The following is a 16,915-nucleotide window of genomic DNA, read 5'->3' as shown; positions in this document are numbered from 1 at the left end:
TGCCAGAGACGTAAAGGCACCATGCTCCTGTCTCTTACCAGCCAAAAGGATCAAAATGGTCCGGATGCAAGATTAGTCATCACACCCACTGTTACCCCGATCCCCATCTCCAGAAATATACATGGCCCGTGCACACAGAGACATCAATCATGTTGCGGGGGTATCAATTCTGTGAACATAAGGAACATGGTTAGTGGTTTGAAGAGTCCCCACCCCCTTTCTTCTTCTTTCTATTAACTCTCCACAGCTGAGAAGACACATGGCACTGTCCCCTGAGAGACCAAGGTCATACCGAGGGCACAGAATCAGTAGAACTACTTTTGCAATGTATTTTATGAGTGTACAGCAAATGCATATATTTGTGTCTGTGCTGCTATAATAGGCCAATGAAAAGGATGTTAACACTTTCAATTGTAGGAAATCAGGAAATTAACTGCTGCAAAAGACTTCTATTGTTGAGATGACTGGCTTTGATAATGATAATACTTCAGGATAAAGTAAGTGACAGTCACATGGGGCGTTCAAACACATAGGCTATTTAAAAGTTTTCCCTCGGCACTACAATACATTACCATTACGACAGGGTTGCTTTCTTGAAATATCCATTCCATCAGCATAATTCTGCTTTTCTCATATCTGCTCAATATTAGGTACATTGTTACAAACAGAAACAGACCAATTTGGTTTGACACACACACACACACACACACACACACACACACACACATATATATATATATAATTACTGTGAGGAGGTCATGTGTACTCTATGAATACAACCAATGCACCCCTCTTTTGATTTGTCATCTGTGCCTCTGCAGAATTCCTTCTTTCGGCATATTCATAATTTATGCCCCATTATTTGCCTACACACACATATGCAACATGTTTACACAAATTAATTCCAGCCATACCACCACAGAAAGGGGACAATATACCGGCCAGTCTCCTCCTCACTGGAGGAAATTAATCGAGCTTCAGTAAACATCCACCCACACACGCTAACAGAGAAACACACACGGTCACACTCCAACACACACACACTCACACACACACAGCACAGAGAACAACCCATTAAGCCAAGTTATCTTAGACACAGTTACTGTATTGCAGAATATACAGTGTTTTTTTAGCCTTAAGAGTATAACAACCCGTCAGTCCAGCTTTCTAATGAAAGCTGCTGCTATGTGGAGATCATGCAACCAGCAGTTGTTACTGTCACTCACTATCCTATCAACCTCCCCTTCCCCCTATACGCTCACACTTAACAGCACTATACACACACACTTCCACACAGGGGACAGACAAGCTTGAACTTGCACACACCGACACATGACCTACACATTCAATGTATGACTTACACGCGCGCACGCACGCACGCACTCACACACACACACACACACACACACACACACACACACACACACACACACACACACACACATACACACTCACGCATATACATGGGAGCATGGGCAGTAGGGTGAGAGTAATCCTACTGCCATGTCTCATAAAAGACTGTGTTACAGTAGGTTTACTATTACTCTACTACACAGGGATCTAACCGGATGTGCTGGACTGATGTCTTCTTATTCCGAGCCATTTTTCACCTGGTGACAAGTCTTAGAAGGGACAGCATGGTAGATGAAGGTGAGTTGTCTCATTGCAAGGGTTAATGCAATATTGTCTCATGAGCGTAATGTTACAATTAGTGTTGATATCACTGGGGAGCATTTCCAAGATGTGTGACCATCATTGGTGAGTGGCTCAGTATAGATTGAACTGAGGTCCAAATCCATTCACTCAAGTCATGCAAAGAATCACTTGACAGATTTTTAAATTAGTAACATTGAGGAACTTGGAGATGTAGAGTTACTACAGTAACACCACCTTGCAACAAAAACTATGGTTTCCCCTATGAGTGTCTACTGATGTCATCTGTCACAACCTTCATCTTCTCCAATACACAGATGTTCAGCAAAATATGATATTGATTTCTGCATAATTTTAAGGCAGAAAGAGCAAGAAATGTATGAGAGGAGAGGAGAGGCGAGGAGCAGGACGCATAGGGGACGGGAGGAGAGGGGACGGGAGATGAATACAGTGAAAGAAGAGACGTCTGTGCCCATGGGTGGTGGTGGTCGGGTCTAGACAGAGGTCTGTAAGGGAGACTGAGTTCAGAAGATGAGATGAATGAAGGCAGAATGAAGATGGTATAGAAGAACAACATGGTCATTGAAATGGCAACATATCCAAAAGACTTAGCGGTGTGTATTTAACAGAGGTGATCAGAGTGAATAACACATTGGGTGAAGGAGAAGGAGAGATGAGGAGAGTGGAACATGAGAGAAGCAATGCAGCGGAGGGGGTTTGGGGGTAACAGATGGGGCTTATAAGATCCATAGGGGTGTGGTGCTGAATTAGAGGATTCCATTCAGTTGGGACACGAGGGGAAATTTGTACTGCAGCTGTCAATGGTTCAGCACCTACGCATGTCAGATTCACACACATTGCCCCTGTGTGACTGTGTGCATAACACACACACACACACACACACACACACACACACACACACACACACACGCATACGCGCGCGCGCGCACACACACACACACACACACACACACACACACACACACACACACACACACACACACACGCGCGCGCGCGCGCGTACACACACACACACACACACACACACACACACACACACACACACACACACACACACACACACACACACACACACACACACACACACACACACACAGACACAGACACACACACACACACACACACACACACACACTAGGACTAGGTACCCACCTACAGGAGCCAGTCTGTGCATGAGAGAGGAGATGAAAGGTTGGACACAATTGTCAGAGAAATTGTAAGAAAAAAAAGTGATAAAACAAAAGACTTCAGTCGCCAGTGGACTGCATGGTCTCCACTGATTTACTGCTCGGCGAAACTTACAAGGGCCAAGGCTACACATTCAAGGATGAGCAGCATGCAGTTCTTTTACATACTTTGTGATACATAATACATTGTTGTTTTGCCTGGTGTTAATCATCAAGCTGGAACAATCTCGAGGAGTTATTATGATCGACGCACAGACTGGTTATGTTAAACATTAACATATTTTCAGTTTTGGAGTCTGGGTAATATGGGTAGGCATTGTTTGTTTATGGCGTGGTCTGTCTGTTGGCTATTTTATCTCCCTCAGTCAGTCTGTAAGAATTTGTTTTTATCAAATGCAGGAATTAGACTAGCTACTAAAACCAACATTCCATTCAATGTTTGCAGCAACAGCACATTGATATAAACATATCATAATTTGAGTCGGCTATACTAACATTCAACACATCATTTTAGATCAATTTGTCATGAAAGATAGGCCTACAGACCTGTGAGATGTCTTGTCTCTCCATAATCTTTAATAGATCTCAATACAATAATAATAATAATAGTAATAATAATAATAATAATAATAATAATAATAATAATAAGGGTAATAATAATAATAATAACCTAACATCTTGTGCATGCTCCCCTTCCAGAGAAAAGGTTTCATGCTACTGTATACGGCTCTAAACTTAATCAGTTGTTGGAATAAACAGAAGATGGGGAATTTCCCTAAGCAACACAAGCCATTTTCCTGCTATGAATTAATGGCGATATCGAATTCAGATTAGCATACTGTAGGCACTAGGCAGTATACAGTGCGCGTTCCCTTATTGGCCTTGGACCCATGTCTCCTCCACCCTTTCACCCCGCCTTCCTCGCTATCCCGACTACTATACTGTTCTCACCTGTACGGAAGTGAGCATAAAAGGCTGGGCAGGTAAGAATGTCTGAACTACGCAGTCAGTCACCGTTCTTCTCCAGCAGGTAAGACTGGGTTGTCTTCACGTGCTTTATGAGGCGGAACGTACGATACACACGTGCGTGAATGTGTAATTGTGTAGTAGAATACTTGGACAACTGTTTGACGAAAATGCCTACTTTTTTTCATCCTGCCAGTAACCGCGCGGACTAATGGGGTTTGTACTTGTGAGCCTGCTTCTCCAGTATTGGATCAACAACGTGGAGGGTAAGAGCGAGGAGAGTTTTGAGGCATGTCTTCTTCTCTCTCAAGTTTAAGGTCATCAAGCTTTATAGGCTACTAAATAAAAAATAATAAAAAATACATTATTCTGTCTATAGGCAATGCTGATTCATCAATTAATTATTTACTAACAACACTGAATAGTAAACACAAGAATCAAAAGCCTTCAATGAAACCACATGTATTTCAATGAACTGTATCATGAGAAATAAATGCCTTACTGGATACTATCTGATACTTATGAGGTGTAGCCTAGCCTACTGTAAATGATAAACAAGAAATGACGGAATGAACCATTGACTCATAATACATTGTTAAACCAAATGAAGCATGACAACATTAACAAGAAATATTTTGAGCTACCCACTTCTGTACATGATGCTGGCTGACCACATCTGTGGTCTCTCTTTCTGCTGACTTCTGTTCCCTATAGGAATAGGATCATGTTCATTAAATGGCAATGCTGTGAGCTGTGACGAGTGTCTGAAACTCAGTCCCCAGTGTGCCTGGTGTACACAGGAGGTAGGTATCTGGAATGTTGCCTGAATGAAAACAAAGCCTTAAGTTCTCATGTGTAAATGTGTACAAATGTTTTTGTGTAAAAAGAAAGAAAAAGAGAGAATAAATATGCTTGGCAGCCCAGTAGCTGATAACAGAATTGTGTGTATTTTATTCTGTAAGAATTGATAGTGTTAGCATAAAAGTTACAACTTTAACTTTTTTGTATCTCTTAGAATTTCACTGACTGGTTTTCAATTAGTGAGAGATGTGACACAGTGGACACCCTAAGGGAAAAGGGATGTCCCACAGAACGCCTGGAATTCCCTGCCTCCAATGCACAAATAATCCAGGATCATCCTCTCAGGAAGAAGACTGGTGGTACTAACAGCACCCAAATCTCCCCCCAGAGAATGGCCCTAAAGCTTCGGCCTGGTATTAGACCTACTTCCTAAAGCAATTTTATTTTTTATTTTTTTCAGAAATCCTTTGTTCAAAATCAGCCAGCAATAGAAAGAAACAATTTATTATTTTCTGCGCAGGTAGTGGGATGACATTCCAGGTCAAAGTTCAACAGACAGAGGACTACCCTGTTGATATCTACTATCTGATGGACGTCTCAGCATCCATGTATGACGATCTGGAGAGTATTAAGGACTTGGGTTCTAGTCTGTCTAGGGCAATGGCCAAACTCACTAGTAAGTTCCGGCTGGGCTTTGGCTCGTTTGTGGAGAAACCAGTCCTCCCTTTCATCAAGGTCACAGAAGAGGAGCTAGCCAATCCCTGCAGGTACCTCATTAACACTGGCATTCATATTTTGGGCTTATTTAGTTAATTTAGGTGAAATTCTTCAAATGGCTTAATAATGTATTATAGCCTAACTGTCCCCTCCTTCCTGGAGTAGGATTATATGATTTCTTTCTTTTGATACTGGTATACTAGTCTACATATTTCTGTATGTAGCTCTTGTCCTGTATCCTATATGGGTGTTTCACATAAATTGTAAGTATGCCATTATTTAATGTATGCCCTGAAATCCTGAATAAACAAAACTGCGAGAGAAAGAGAGAGAAAAAAATGGTTTAAGAAAGAGCTCACAATACCTTACATTTCAAGCTTGTAGATCGGCTATTTACAATTAGTTTGAACAGGGCTTAAAATACCTTTCAATATCAATCTAAAATGCAAATTAAAGGATTTATCAATAGCTATTACATCTGTGATTATGTTACCTTATGAACACCCATAATCCATTTTTGTCTCAGGAGTGTGGATGCACACTGCCTACCCACCTTTGGATACAAACACATCTTGTCCCTGACTAGTAACACTGATGAGTTCAATCAGATCATTGCCCAACAGAGAGTATCTGCCAATGTCGATGTGCCAGAGTGTGGCTTTGATGCCATTATGCAGGCAGCTGTTTGTGGGGTAAGAACTTTGTTTGCAGTGTGATAACACAAGTTTATCAGCAAAGGATACTATAAAATGGACAGCCATAGATATTTGATGTGCTGTTTATACCGCACATGCTGTTTACCATCTCATTAGTTGAGGGTGATACATCTCCAATCCTGACTATGCTTTTTTATTAGGAAAAGATAGGATGGAGAAATGACTCGATGCGTTTGCTGGTGTTTGTCAGTGATGCAGACTCCCACTTTGGGATGGATAGTAAGATGGCAGGAATTGTGATTCCAAATGATGGACAGTGCCATTTGGACAGCAATAATGAATACTCAATGTCCACTGTGTTGGTAAGTTTATAGTGATATTATATTGTATTTATTCTTTGAAATTATATTTGTATGTCCTTTTTATACTGTAGTTGTGCATTTGTTGTGATTAATTGCACCTTATGTTGAAAGTTTGTAACACATTTAGAAAGGAGACCTTTTTTGTGTACAGTTTATTGTGGTGAAAGATCACTATCCTCGTTTTATTTTAATTTTTTTATTTTTAGGAATATCCAACTCTCGGACAGCTGATAGATAAATTGGTGGAGAATAACATCTTACTAATCTTTGCAGTGACAAAATCCCAGCGGCAAAACTATGAGGTGAGATCTCTTCCCCATACATGAACTTGTTGATCTGTCTTTTTCTTTTTCCAGAGAAGCCATACTGTAACATAATGCAGTGGATTCAAATGAAAAGCTGCAAAACCTGTGTTCTGTTTATATGCACACAGTATCACTGAGGTTAACATTTGATTCATTGAGCTGCATTCTCATTCGACGTGTTTGAACACGTCCTCTTTTCTTCCTCGTTTTCCATAGGGCCATTTCCCCTATGAGGTTGAATCAGGTCTGCCTGCATTTCGTGTTTACTCTATCAATGTGCTTTTGCTGTTGTGTGTTGTTTCTCACAGAATTATGCAGATCTTATTCCTGGCGCCACAGTGGGAGTTCTGGCAAACGACTCGAGGAACGTCTTGGAGCTGATTGTCACAGCATATAAAGTAATTAAACACTCTTGATGACATGGAGGAGTGGAAAGGTTATGCAACGTCTTGTGAGACATAGAAGAAAGGTGACAGTAATAGAATAGTATGAATGCATACATTTTTTATTCGATCTTTCATTTCCCAAACCGGAACAGTCGCACTGAAATGGATTGGCATGGGGTTATTTTATTTTTGAGTGGTGCAACCACTCCTATAGACAGCTATGTGTGCGGCTGTGTCCCTGGGTCTGTCCCTGTGTCCCTGGCTGTGTCCGAGCACGAAAATAGCCTTATAGCGTTTGTTCACCACCTAGTGTCACTGTTGCACAGCCTAACACACAGACACAGACACACACAGGCCAGGGAGGAGAGCTTGTACAGTACAGTACAGTACAGTACAGTACAGTACAGTACAGTACAGTACAGTACAGTACAGTACAGTACAGTACAGTACAGTACAGTACAGTACAGTACCACTCACTTCAGACGGGTCTGAATTTTTATTTTTGGGGGATTTTCATCCACTTTCAGTTCAATCTGGTTATATTATTTACATTATAGGTGAAAATGTCACCTTCTACAATAACACTTCTACAAGTGCCATCCATGCAAGCTTGTATCACTATTTTTAAATAGGGCATAGGGCATAAGTTAGGGAAAACATGTAGAGTGCACAAGAAAATGTTCCAGGTAAAAACGTGGAACTTAATTAATCTCCATTACATCACAGCCGATATGTGACTCTGCCTCACATCTCCCCCATTGTTCCGTACTCTCGTCATTTTTCCTCTTTCGTACTCTTCCTTTCTTCTCGTCTCTCCTTTTCTTCCCATCCCTGCCCTTTGCATCAGCATGTTTCACAGCAGGTCTATGCTTGTCCCAGGTGCTTGATCACCTCCCCCTCCATCCTGGGATATGTCTGTCTGTCTCACTCTCTCTCTCTCTCTCTCTCCTATCTGTCCTGCCCCTGCGTTCCCCCTCCGCTCGTCTAAATCCACCTGGCGGCAGTGACTAGTGGCGGGCCTGCCGTCCTCTAATCTCCCAATGAGCCCACATCCTCTGCACCCACCTCTAGACTCCGTCAGGTTAACTGCACTTAGAAGTAATCCCTAAAGTAACACCCAGAGCTCTTTTTGGAGCTTCTCCAACAAAAAAGACAGAAGGCTATAGAGACAGATAGAAATAGCACTTTGATGGGTGTTTTGTACTATACTTTTGTAAATGTTTTGTTTAGTACTTCTTTAAATGTTTGGTGAAAGAATATCTTGGGCACCATATATTTACAACCAATTCAGTGGGAAGAATACATGTTTTCAGGTAATTTCATGTAATTTCACACACCAGCATCCAACCTGGAATGCATATGTAGCAGAGTAGCCCTGCCAAAAGCCCAGAAATCTAATATCATCCATGGCCAGTGCTAGATGTTTGATATCCCAGGAGACGCGGGGTTCGACTCCAGAGGGTTACATATACTTTGAGTATTTCCTTAATTTCTGCTTCTCTAAGCATTGTCCTCAGCCATAAGCACACAGATAACCTCAGCTAACATCAGTTAGAGTCAATTAGTCAGACAGACAGTCATTCCTCCAGCTGGCCTGTGGTCAGCTATCACTCTTCCCTCTCGTGCTTTGTAGTTTGTACACCTGGGGAACCTGGGGCAATAGGACATGCTGACTCACCTATGCAGAAATGGCTACCGTTTCTTTGATCTCAATGTGTTACAGCATGTTGTAATTAATAACATTCCAACCTAAATGCTTGGTGTGGTACCCCTTGCATTCTCTCACAGGTTATTTTGTCACTGTTTTCCAGGAACTACGTTCAGAGATAGAGTTGGAGGTTGTTGGGGACACAGAGGAGCTCCAGATGAACTTCACAGCCATCTGCCAGGATGGGACAGTCCTCCCTGGTCTCAAACGCTGCTCCAACATCAAAGCAGGAGATACGGTCAGTTTGTGTTTCACATTGTTGTGGAATCTACACACCCTTTATAGTCCGGCAGCCGAGGTGGACGGGTGGGAAATTTGGTATATAGTCTTTTTTATTGGCCTAAAATATTGTCTATATACCGGTATATACATTCATGAATCCACTTGCTGACCGGCTGAACGTATTGGGCAATTTCTTTTATAGGGGTTTCTTGTGGCATGTGACATGTCAAACTAGGGGGTTTTCATGATTCTGAATCCATTCCAAGCATTCGTTTTGCACAAAATACACTCCTTGGGCTAAAAACGGCCATAGACATCATGAGTTCCAGACCCACAGGGACAGGCCGGCCCGATTCCAGAGTTACCGTGTGGGGGTCCCTGTACTGTACTGTACTGTACTGTACTGTACTGTACTGTACTGTACTGTACTTGCACACCTGAAATCACCATATATACAGTTAATATGTGCGTGTGTGTTTGTGTGTGTGTTAGATTGTGCACAGGTGGTGAAAAACAACCATGCTGTTTTCGTGCTCAGACGCACCCAGCCACCCACCCACACACATAGCTCCGTAAGGGAGTGGTTGCACCACTCAAAAATAAATCAAAATAGAATCAACAAGTCATCTTCTCATCTCCTTCAGGTGGCTTTCAATGTGTCCGTGGAGCTAACGGGCTGTCTGCCGGGTCCGCGGCGATTCTTCCTGAAACCAGTGGGCTTCCAGGACAGTCTGGAGCTGGAGCTAGAGTCCCTGTGCTCCTGTGACTGCCAAGGGGCCCCTGAAACCAACAGCAGCCACTGCAGCCAGGGCCAAGGGGCTCTGGCGTGTGGTGTGTGCGTGTGTGAGCCTGGTTACATGGGCCCACAGTGTGAGTGCAGCGAGGAAAGTGCTTTGACCAGCAACTGCCACTCTGACAGTCAGGCCGAGCTATGCAGCGGCCAGGGAGAGTGTTACTGCGGACAGTGTTTGTGCCACACATCCAGCTTTGGACGCGTCTATGGACCCTACTGCGAGTGTAACGACTACTCCTGCGTTCGGTTCCGTGGGAAGCTCTGTGGAGGTGTGTGCTTGGACCTCAATATCACTGTAGGCAATTATACGTGCTACCATTTGTAGTGCTAAAACCAGAAGTGAGTTTGCAATCAGGTTTTTGATATGCAACAAATATGATCTCTGGTTAACATAAGCCTAAAATAATTTCATCTATGATCTATTTTTGTTCTGTTAGTTTTGTTCTATGCTGTTACCATACCATGCATTTTGCAGTTGTTATGTGTTAATTGCTTGTGGTTAAAACATCTTTAAAAATGTGTACATTTCGTGGAAACGATCATGTTGAGTAAAACGTGTTATGTAATATATAAGCTTTTGTTTGCTATAGAGCTTATTTTAATAATTTATCCAAAATCCAATGTGAACATTCCATTGGAAATATCCGATAGGAGACAATGGTGGAGATAACCTCTGTGTTGGCCTACAAAAAAACTGTAGCACTATTTGAGGCTAAACTTTCATAGAATACATATCAAAATTCATAGAGTTCATTCTTTTAAAAAAAATGTTTTGATTTCAATCACCACTCTTACTACGGTATGTACATGTGTGTTCCATTTGAACCCCTTTGGACATAAAGTAATACAAGTTTTCATTGTGTGCCTTATATGTGTGTTTAGGCCATGGAGAGTGTGACTGCGGGGAGTGCAGATGTCATCAGGGTTGGAAAGGGGAGTACTGCAACTGCAGCAGTAGTACTCAGGCATGTTTGTCGGAGGACGGAGCCGTCTGCAGTGGCCGAGGGAAATGTGAGTGCGGCCGCTGTGCGTGCTCTATGCCCGGGGCGTCTGGGGACAGGTGCGAGAGGTGTCCAACATGCGGAGATACCTGTAACTCTGCCAGGTAAGAATACACTTCTATCATCACATCACATCTTGGATGATGTACCCTACTCTTGTAATTCTTGTGGGGATTTTTTAACTAAAGGTATACTATATTGCGTTGTTACGCTACATGATCTCTGCTCCTTTCTGAGTGCAGTCGTTTCACATTCCGGTCCAATTGTCCACATTTACCTGCTTGTTTCAGGTGACATCAAAAGCCAACTAATGTCCCCCCAACACAAAGCTGAAAGATTTCTTTTTCTTTCATTGTAAGGGAGCTGTCAGGGCTGGAGTATTTGATACCACTGTTACAGGGGTAGAGGGGCGATAGGGACCCAATGAATCCTTGGGAACACTCTTATAAGTGGCAAAGACTCTGATTCCACTGTGTTCACCTTATCAGCGATTAAACATTCCCACCTCAAACATTCCCCCCACAAGAGACTGAGAACATATGCGCTGAAATCGTCATTGCATTTTCTCTTCTTGTTTTTCCCTTGTCAGAACATGTGTGGAGTGTCACCTCCAAACAGAGGAGAGTGTTGAGGACTGTGTCCAGAAGTGCACAATCTCTAAAATTGTCATCAACTCCTCATCAGGTATGTGTTTTCCTAGTTAATCCATTCTGTCCAACTCCAGGCATCAGCAATCACTGCTGTTGCCTTGCACAGGATATGCAACACGCTGGAACTTATGAAGAGCAAAGAATGCTATTTTCAGTTCAGTTTTATTTTCAGTGTTAACAGTGGAAGAATTTACCACAAGGCACTGATAATGCAGTAGAGTTCATTGAAAAACACTTCGATAATACACATTCAATTCGTTCAATTAGCTAGAGTTATTATTAGAGTTCAATTAACCTCTGGAGTTGTCCTTATACAACTCCCCATCTCCGCAAAAGCTGTCCTCGTGATGATTGTATCATTTGTTTTCTCAGCATGCTCATTTGCGAGAGCTCCTAACAGTGGGGTACGTTAAGTTTCCCCATGGGTCAGAGATTTGGAGGAATGCCGACTCGCAATCGCATCGACTCGGGTGTCCCCCTCGACCCCTCACCCTCTCCAGTAGAACACTGTCCGTGTCCATTGAACCAACGCTAGACAATAGGGAACATATTATTTACCTTGTCGTACAGACAGTTCCATTGTGGTGTAAGTCAATAGCCAGAACCTCTGGTTTCTTTCATAGAGGAGATTTATTTTGAACCTGGTTACACTAATGCAAGCTGAGAGGTGTATCTGATTAACACAGAGGATTTGCAGGCTTCAGATGTGAAACACAATGGTCTCGGACAGATGCATAGGCGACCACATGCATGTGCACGCATGCACACTACATACATATATAACTCATATACGTATGTATAGTATACATTTTCATATACATAGGTGCCAATGTGTGCAGTGTGCACTCACAAACAGGTGTACATACGCATACGCACACGCACACACAAACACACACACACACACACACACACACACACACACACACACACACACACACACACACACACACACACACACACACACACACACACACACACACACACACACACACACACACACACACGCACTGCAGCCCTTGATATGGAAATCACATTGTTGGCAAAACAATGGCAAGCATATTCTCTTACATTCGCCACACAATGCAAAGAGGGAATGTGATATATAATGGAATTCACACCTTCATCCATCTTTATGGGTATGAATGTCTGTCTGCATTTCCTTTCAGAATATGACAAGAGCCAGTCTATGCAATGCACCTTGAAGAGTGAGAATGAATGCCTCATCTCATTCAGTGTTGTGGCCAGTGATTTGGGGAGCAGTGCCCATAATCTTCAGGTCTATGGTAAGATAAATGTACTCAACCTAGAAAATAAACGATATATAAACCTTACCACTGAGGGAGCTGGGTGGAGGGGTTGCATGCTGGGACACAGAAGCTCCATTTATGTAAAAAAACAAAAGAAAAAAACAAGTTGGAAGACCCCCCTCATGAGCTAATGCCCTTGCATTTGTGGCATATTCCATTATGTATCTATATTGAGGTCACGCACCCTCTTCCCTCCCAGCCATACAGCTCCATATGTTAATAAAAGCATTCACCTTCCACTTTTACAAAAAATATAAATATTTACAGTTGTTTTTTCTCGATTGCTATAAAGCATTTGTCAATACCTTTAACTCTTTTTTTAAATTTTAAAGCCTCTCTTTTGTTGGGTTTAGTAAATGAATACATTTTGTATCCCTTTTTGCATTCAATACCAAAAGTTCTGGAATGTACAGTTTATGAAAAAAGAAGACAGTAAGTGAGCAGTAATGACTTTAAGGTATTTGCAACAGGAAACTATTGCAATATTTCTGATGGTCATCATTGTGTGAAAATACAAAAAAAATCTGACCTGTCTGAACTGAGTGGTGCTGTACTGTACTTGTAGGCCTACTCTGTGTGTGTGTGTGTGTGTGTGTGTGTGTGTGTGTGTGTGTGTGTGTGTGTGTGTGTGTGTGTGTGTGTGTGTGTGTGTGTGTGTGTGTGTGCGTGTGCGTGCGCCCTGAACGATGTCCTTTATGTGCGATCTTTATGTGTGCATTTGGATTTTCATTTGTCATCCACTCTTTATGTCTGCATCTGCCTTGCTTCAATTGTAAAAAGCTGTATTTGAAATGTGTTTTGCCTGTGTCAGATTGCCCCGAAACCCCTAACATCCCCATGATCATCCTGGGCGTGTCCCTCTCCATCCTTTGCATTGGTCTGATCCTGTTGGGTGTCTGGAAACTGCTGGTATCAGTTCACGACCGCAAAGAGGTGGCCAAATTTGAGGCAGAGAGGGCAAAAGCAAAATGGCAGTCGGTAAGACTTTTCTATTTCTTGACCCATGGGCATGTCTTTCCTGTTGCGATAAAAGAAGGTTAGCCAATGGAATACAACCACCCTAACCACTACTATCTGTACAAGTAGACCGCTAGACCTACTGCACATGTAAACAGAGCTGCCACCTTTAACATCTTAAATCTGAGCCTATTTTTGTGCACCTGGGACGTATCCTCAGTGATGTATCCTAAGGTCATCAGGGTTTCGGGTCTCGCAACATCATACCCCTCACTCAGGTGACCCAGCCGGGGGTGATCAAGTCCCGACTTACGTCCCAGTAGCGACCCTCGATCAGTCCCATTAGGGAAAGACCAGGGCCACACAATCCGATGCTCCGGAACTACTCTGCCGGAACTGGGAGTGAGAGGAACTGGCGCGTGGACGGACTAGGCTCTTTGGGTTGACTCCTGTCCGGGCCCCTCCTATGTCTCACCAGGTCCATTGCTGCTCTCACCAGGTCCAGGACCTGTGCGTTGCACCAGTCTCCCAGCACCAGGCACGTCATTCAGTGGTGGATTCTCGAGCCGCAATAGTTCTGCATGGTGGTGCTGCAGGCTCCGCTTGAGGCTTGAATGGCCCTCCTAAAGGCCTCATTTAAATATTTAAATAGTCTTGAGAAACAATTCTTCTATTTGTCTCAAAGTGACTGCAAAAGATTGCTGCTATTTGTTTCAAAAAAGCTTTATACCCTGTATAACATGCTTTTAACAACGCAACTTGACATAGTACTGTTTACACAATGCTGTATACCCCCCTCCAACTATATACTTTCCCCATTTTCAAATGTTTATTATATTTTGACACTTGCTTGGGCAATGTAAACGTTTTCTCATGCCAATAAAGTGAATTGAATTGAATTGAATTGAATTGAATTGAATTGAATTGAATTGAATTGAATTGAATTGAATTGAATTGAATCGAATCGAATCGAATCGAATCGAATCGAATCGAATCGAATCGAATCGAATTGACTACTCCTCACGCCCAACACTCCATGCTGACATGTGCCGCACCAGCCTGTAGGAATACATGCAATGACCAGTATCACCCTCCCCGCGCGGCCTTCCTCCCCCAAACCCGAGCCAATTGTGTTCGCAGATGCCCGACAAAGACAGATACACCACGATGGATTCGAAACCACCTCCGTGGTAGTGGGCAGGGACTTTACCACTGCACCACTCGAGCGCCAGTCTTAATACATTATAATTGCCCCTATAACTTAAATGTAATTTTCAAAACATGGCCCGGACAGCTGGCGTAGTGGTCCGGGCAACTAGCCTGACAGCACATTGCAGGTTCGAGTACCGATCCTGACTGCCTTTGCTGCGTGTCACTCCCCCATCTCTCTCTCCTCATCTCTCTCTCCTCCTCATTAAAATATTGATTTGATTCCCATATTTTTTATTTGCACATGCATTCCATAAATTCCATAGGGTTAGACCACACATGGACAAATTACATCATCAACTTGCGACAGGCATTGTCCCGCTTGAGTAAAATATTAGCTATTTTTAAAATAAATACAATATTTATAGTGTTTTTAAATTTTAAATTTTTGTTTATCGAGGGCAATTACAATGTATTAAGGCATATAAGGCTTATTAGCCTTTTAATATTATAGTGTGAGTGCTACATTATTTTAAAAGGTCCTGTATTGGTAAAAATAAATAGTGCTACAGTAGGCTAATTAACGGTAACTGTTTTCTCTCTTTACAGGGAACCAACCCTCTGTTCAGAAGCTCCACATCAACATTCAAAAATGTAACTTATAAGAACACGGGGAGAGAAAAGGTTATTACAATGGATCACTTCTGATGTCATTTCATGGATGCGTTTCAAATGAGTTACATCTGAGTGCACTGGAGGTGTGTGTGTGTGTGTGTGTGTGTGTGTGTGTGTGTGTGTGTGTGTGTGTGTGTGTGTGTGTGTGTGTGTGTGTGTGTGTGTGTGTGTGTGTGTGTGTGTGTGTGTGTGTACGCATGCGTGTGGCATGCATGTGTGTTTTGTATAGCATGTGAACAGTCATGCTATATATATTTTGGATGTGTTGTTGATGCTAGAAGACAGAAAACTATATGAATGTCCAGAAATGAATTATGGGCAAACACTGCTGGTGTTTTTGCTGCTGTAGGTTCAATGTTTGCCTAACTGTATGGTGCACATGCTCTGTTGAACACTGTATTTTCCTACTGAATGATCCAGCAATTTCTATGTTTAAGTTTAATGTATGCTAATAGGCAGGGGTGGGCAGTATTTCTGATACATGTGAAATACGTATTTGAACTATAAACATTTTTTTTGTATTTGATGGTGTAGGAGGAAATCTCCATGAAATTTGTATATAAAACACTTTATAGTGCTATGTTTTTGTATTTTCAAAATACTTAAACAATTTTCAACTGGAAAGTTAAAATTGATGGAATGTATGTAACCTAACCGATACAATAATGCTACCTAACCTTATCAACTGAAGGGCTAACATGGGGCAACTGTGATGTGCTTCATGACATTCAATCGAGATCTAGAATATTCCAGGCGAAGGTCATAGCCGACTTTATGTCCAATTCTTGCTGTGGTCCTCACATCTGTCCTTGTAACACCAGCTGCTACAGTAGCACTGTACATGTTTGATCTATTCAACCACCATGACCTGATCTAGTTTTGTCAGGTGTGCTAATGGAAGAATATAATTACCTAGAATTGAGCTCTGTGTAGGCTACCATATTCCCAAAGAAATGTATTTCACTGTATTTGCAAAATATGTCGGATACATGTATTTTGATACACTTTTGGCTGCAGTATTTTGTAGTTTATTTTGATACATTTGGGGTATAGGCCTGCGCTATTTTGTATTTTGTATCAAAATACATTTTTATATAGCCTACTTTTGCCCATCTCTGCTTATAGGCTGCAGAAGGTGAACTCTACAGTGAGTGTGATCTACTACTGAACGTCTGACTGTATAGGCTATAGGATTAGGATTTTATGTTTTGTTTGTTTTATTGAAAATTGAGGCTGAGCCTTGAACATTAATTATTAAAAAGGATTATTTAGTTGTGTGACACAAATAAAAAAATAATTTTGTACTTTTGTGAAATGCTTCCATCTAGCCTTATGTGCCAATATTTATTATGTGTTAATTTCACTGTTATTTATCAATTTGTAACTCCTGTTGTAAATG

The 16,915-nt window shown here is 42.0% G+C and overlaps 1 protein-coding gene across 2 annotated transcripts; it reads left to right on the top strand.

Annotated features, from left to right (window-relative positions):
- The first annotated feature begins 1,298 nt into the window (after positions 1–1,298).
- itgb6 (integrin, beta 6) lies at positions 1,299–16,731 on the top strand. 2 transcript variants are annotated; one of them, XM_079496626.1, is made up of 17 exons: positions 1,299–1,350; positions 1,557–1,650; positions 4,024–4,093; positions 4,542–4,630; positions 4,843–5,041; positions 5,149–5,395; positions 5,872–6,037; positions 6,202–6,363; positions 6,570–6,665; positions 6,977–7,066; positions 8,866–9,000; positions 9,629–10,046; positions 10,660–10,882; positions 11,368–11,462; positions 12,595–12,711; positions 13,547–13,713; positions 15,451–16,731. In XM_079496626.1, exons 3-17 carry the CDS (start codon positions 4,039–4,041, stop codon positions 15,547–15,549), a joined length of 2,358 nt encoding a protein of 785 aa, XP_079352752.1. In that variant the 5' UTR covers positions 1,299–1,350; positions 1,557–1,650; positions 4,024–4,038; the 3' UTR covers positions 15,550–16,731. The 2 variants fall into 2 exon arrangements, with proteins under 2 accessions (XP_079352752.1, XP_079352753.1); XM_079496627.1 differs by lacking the exons at positions 1,299–1,350; positions 1,557–1,650 and adding an exon at positions 3,832–3,891.
- The last annotated feature ends 184 nt before the right edge of the window (positions 16,732–16,915 follow it).

The sequence above is a fragment of the Electrona antarctica genome, assembly GCF_951216825.1.
Source record: "Electrona antarctica genome assembly, chromosome: 3".
Lineage (NCBI taxonomy): Eukaryota > Metazoa > Chordata > Actinopteri > Myctophiformes > Myctophidae > Electrona > Electrona antarctica.
The sequence above is the reverse complement of the archived record's forward strand: the minus strand, read 5'-3'. Positions and strand labels throughout refer to the sequence as shown.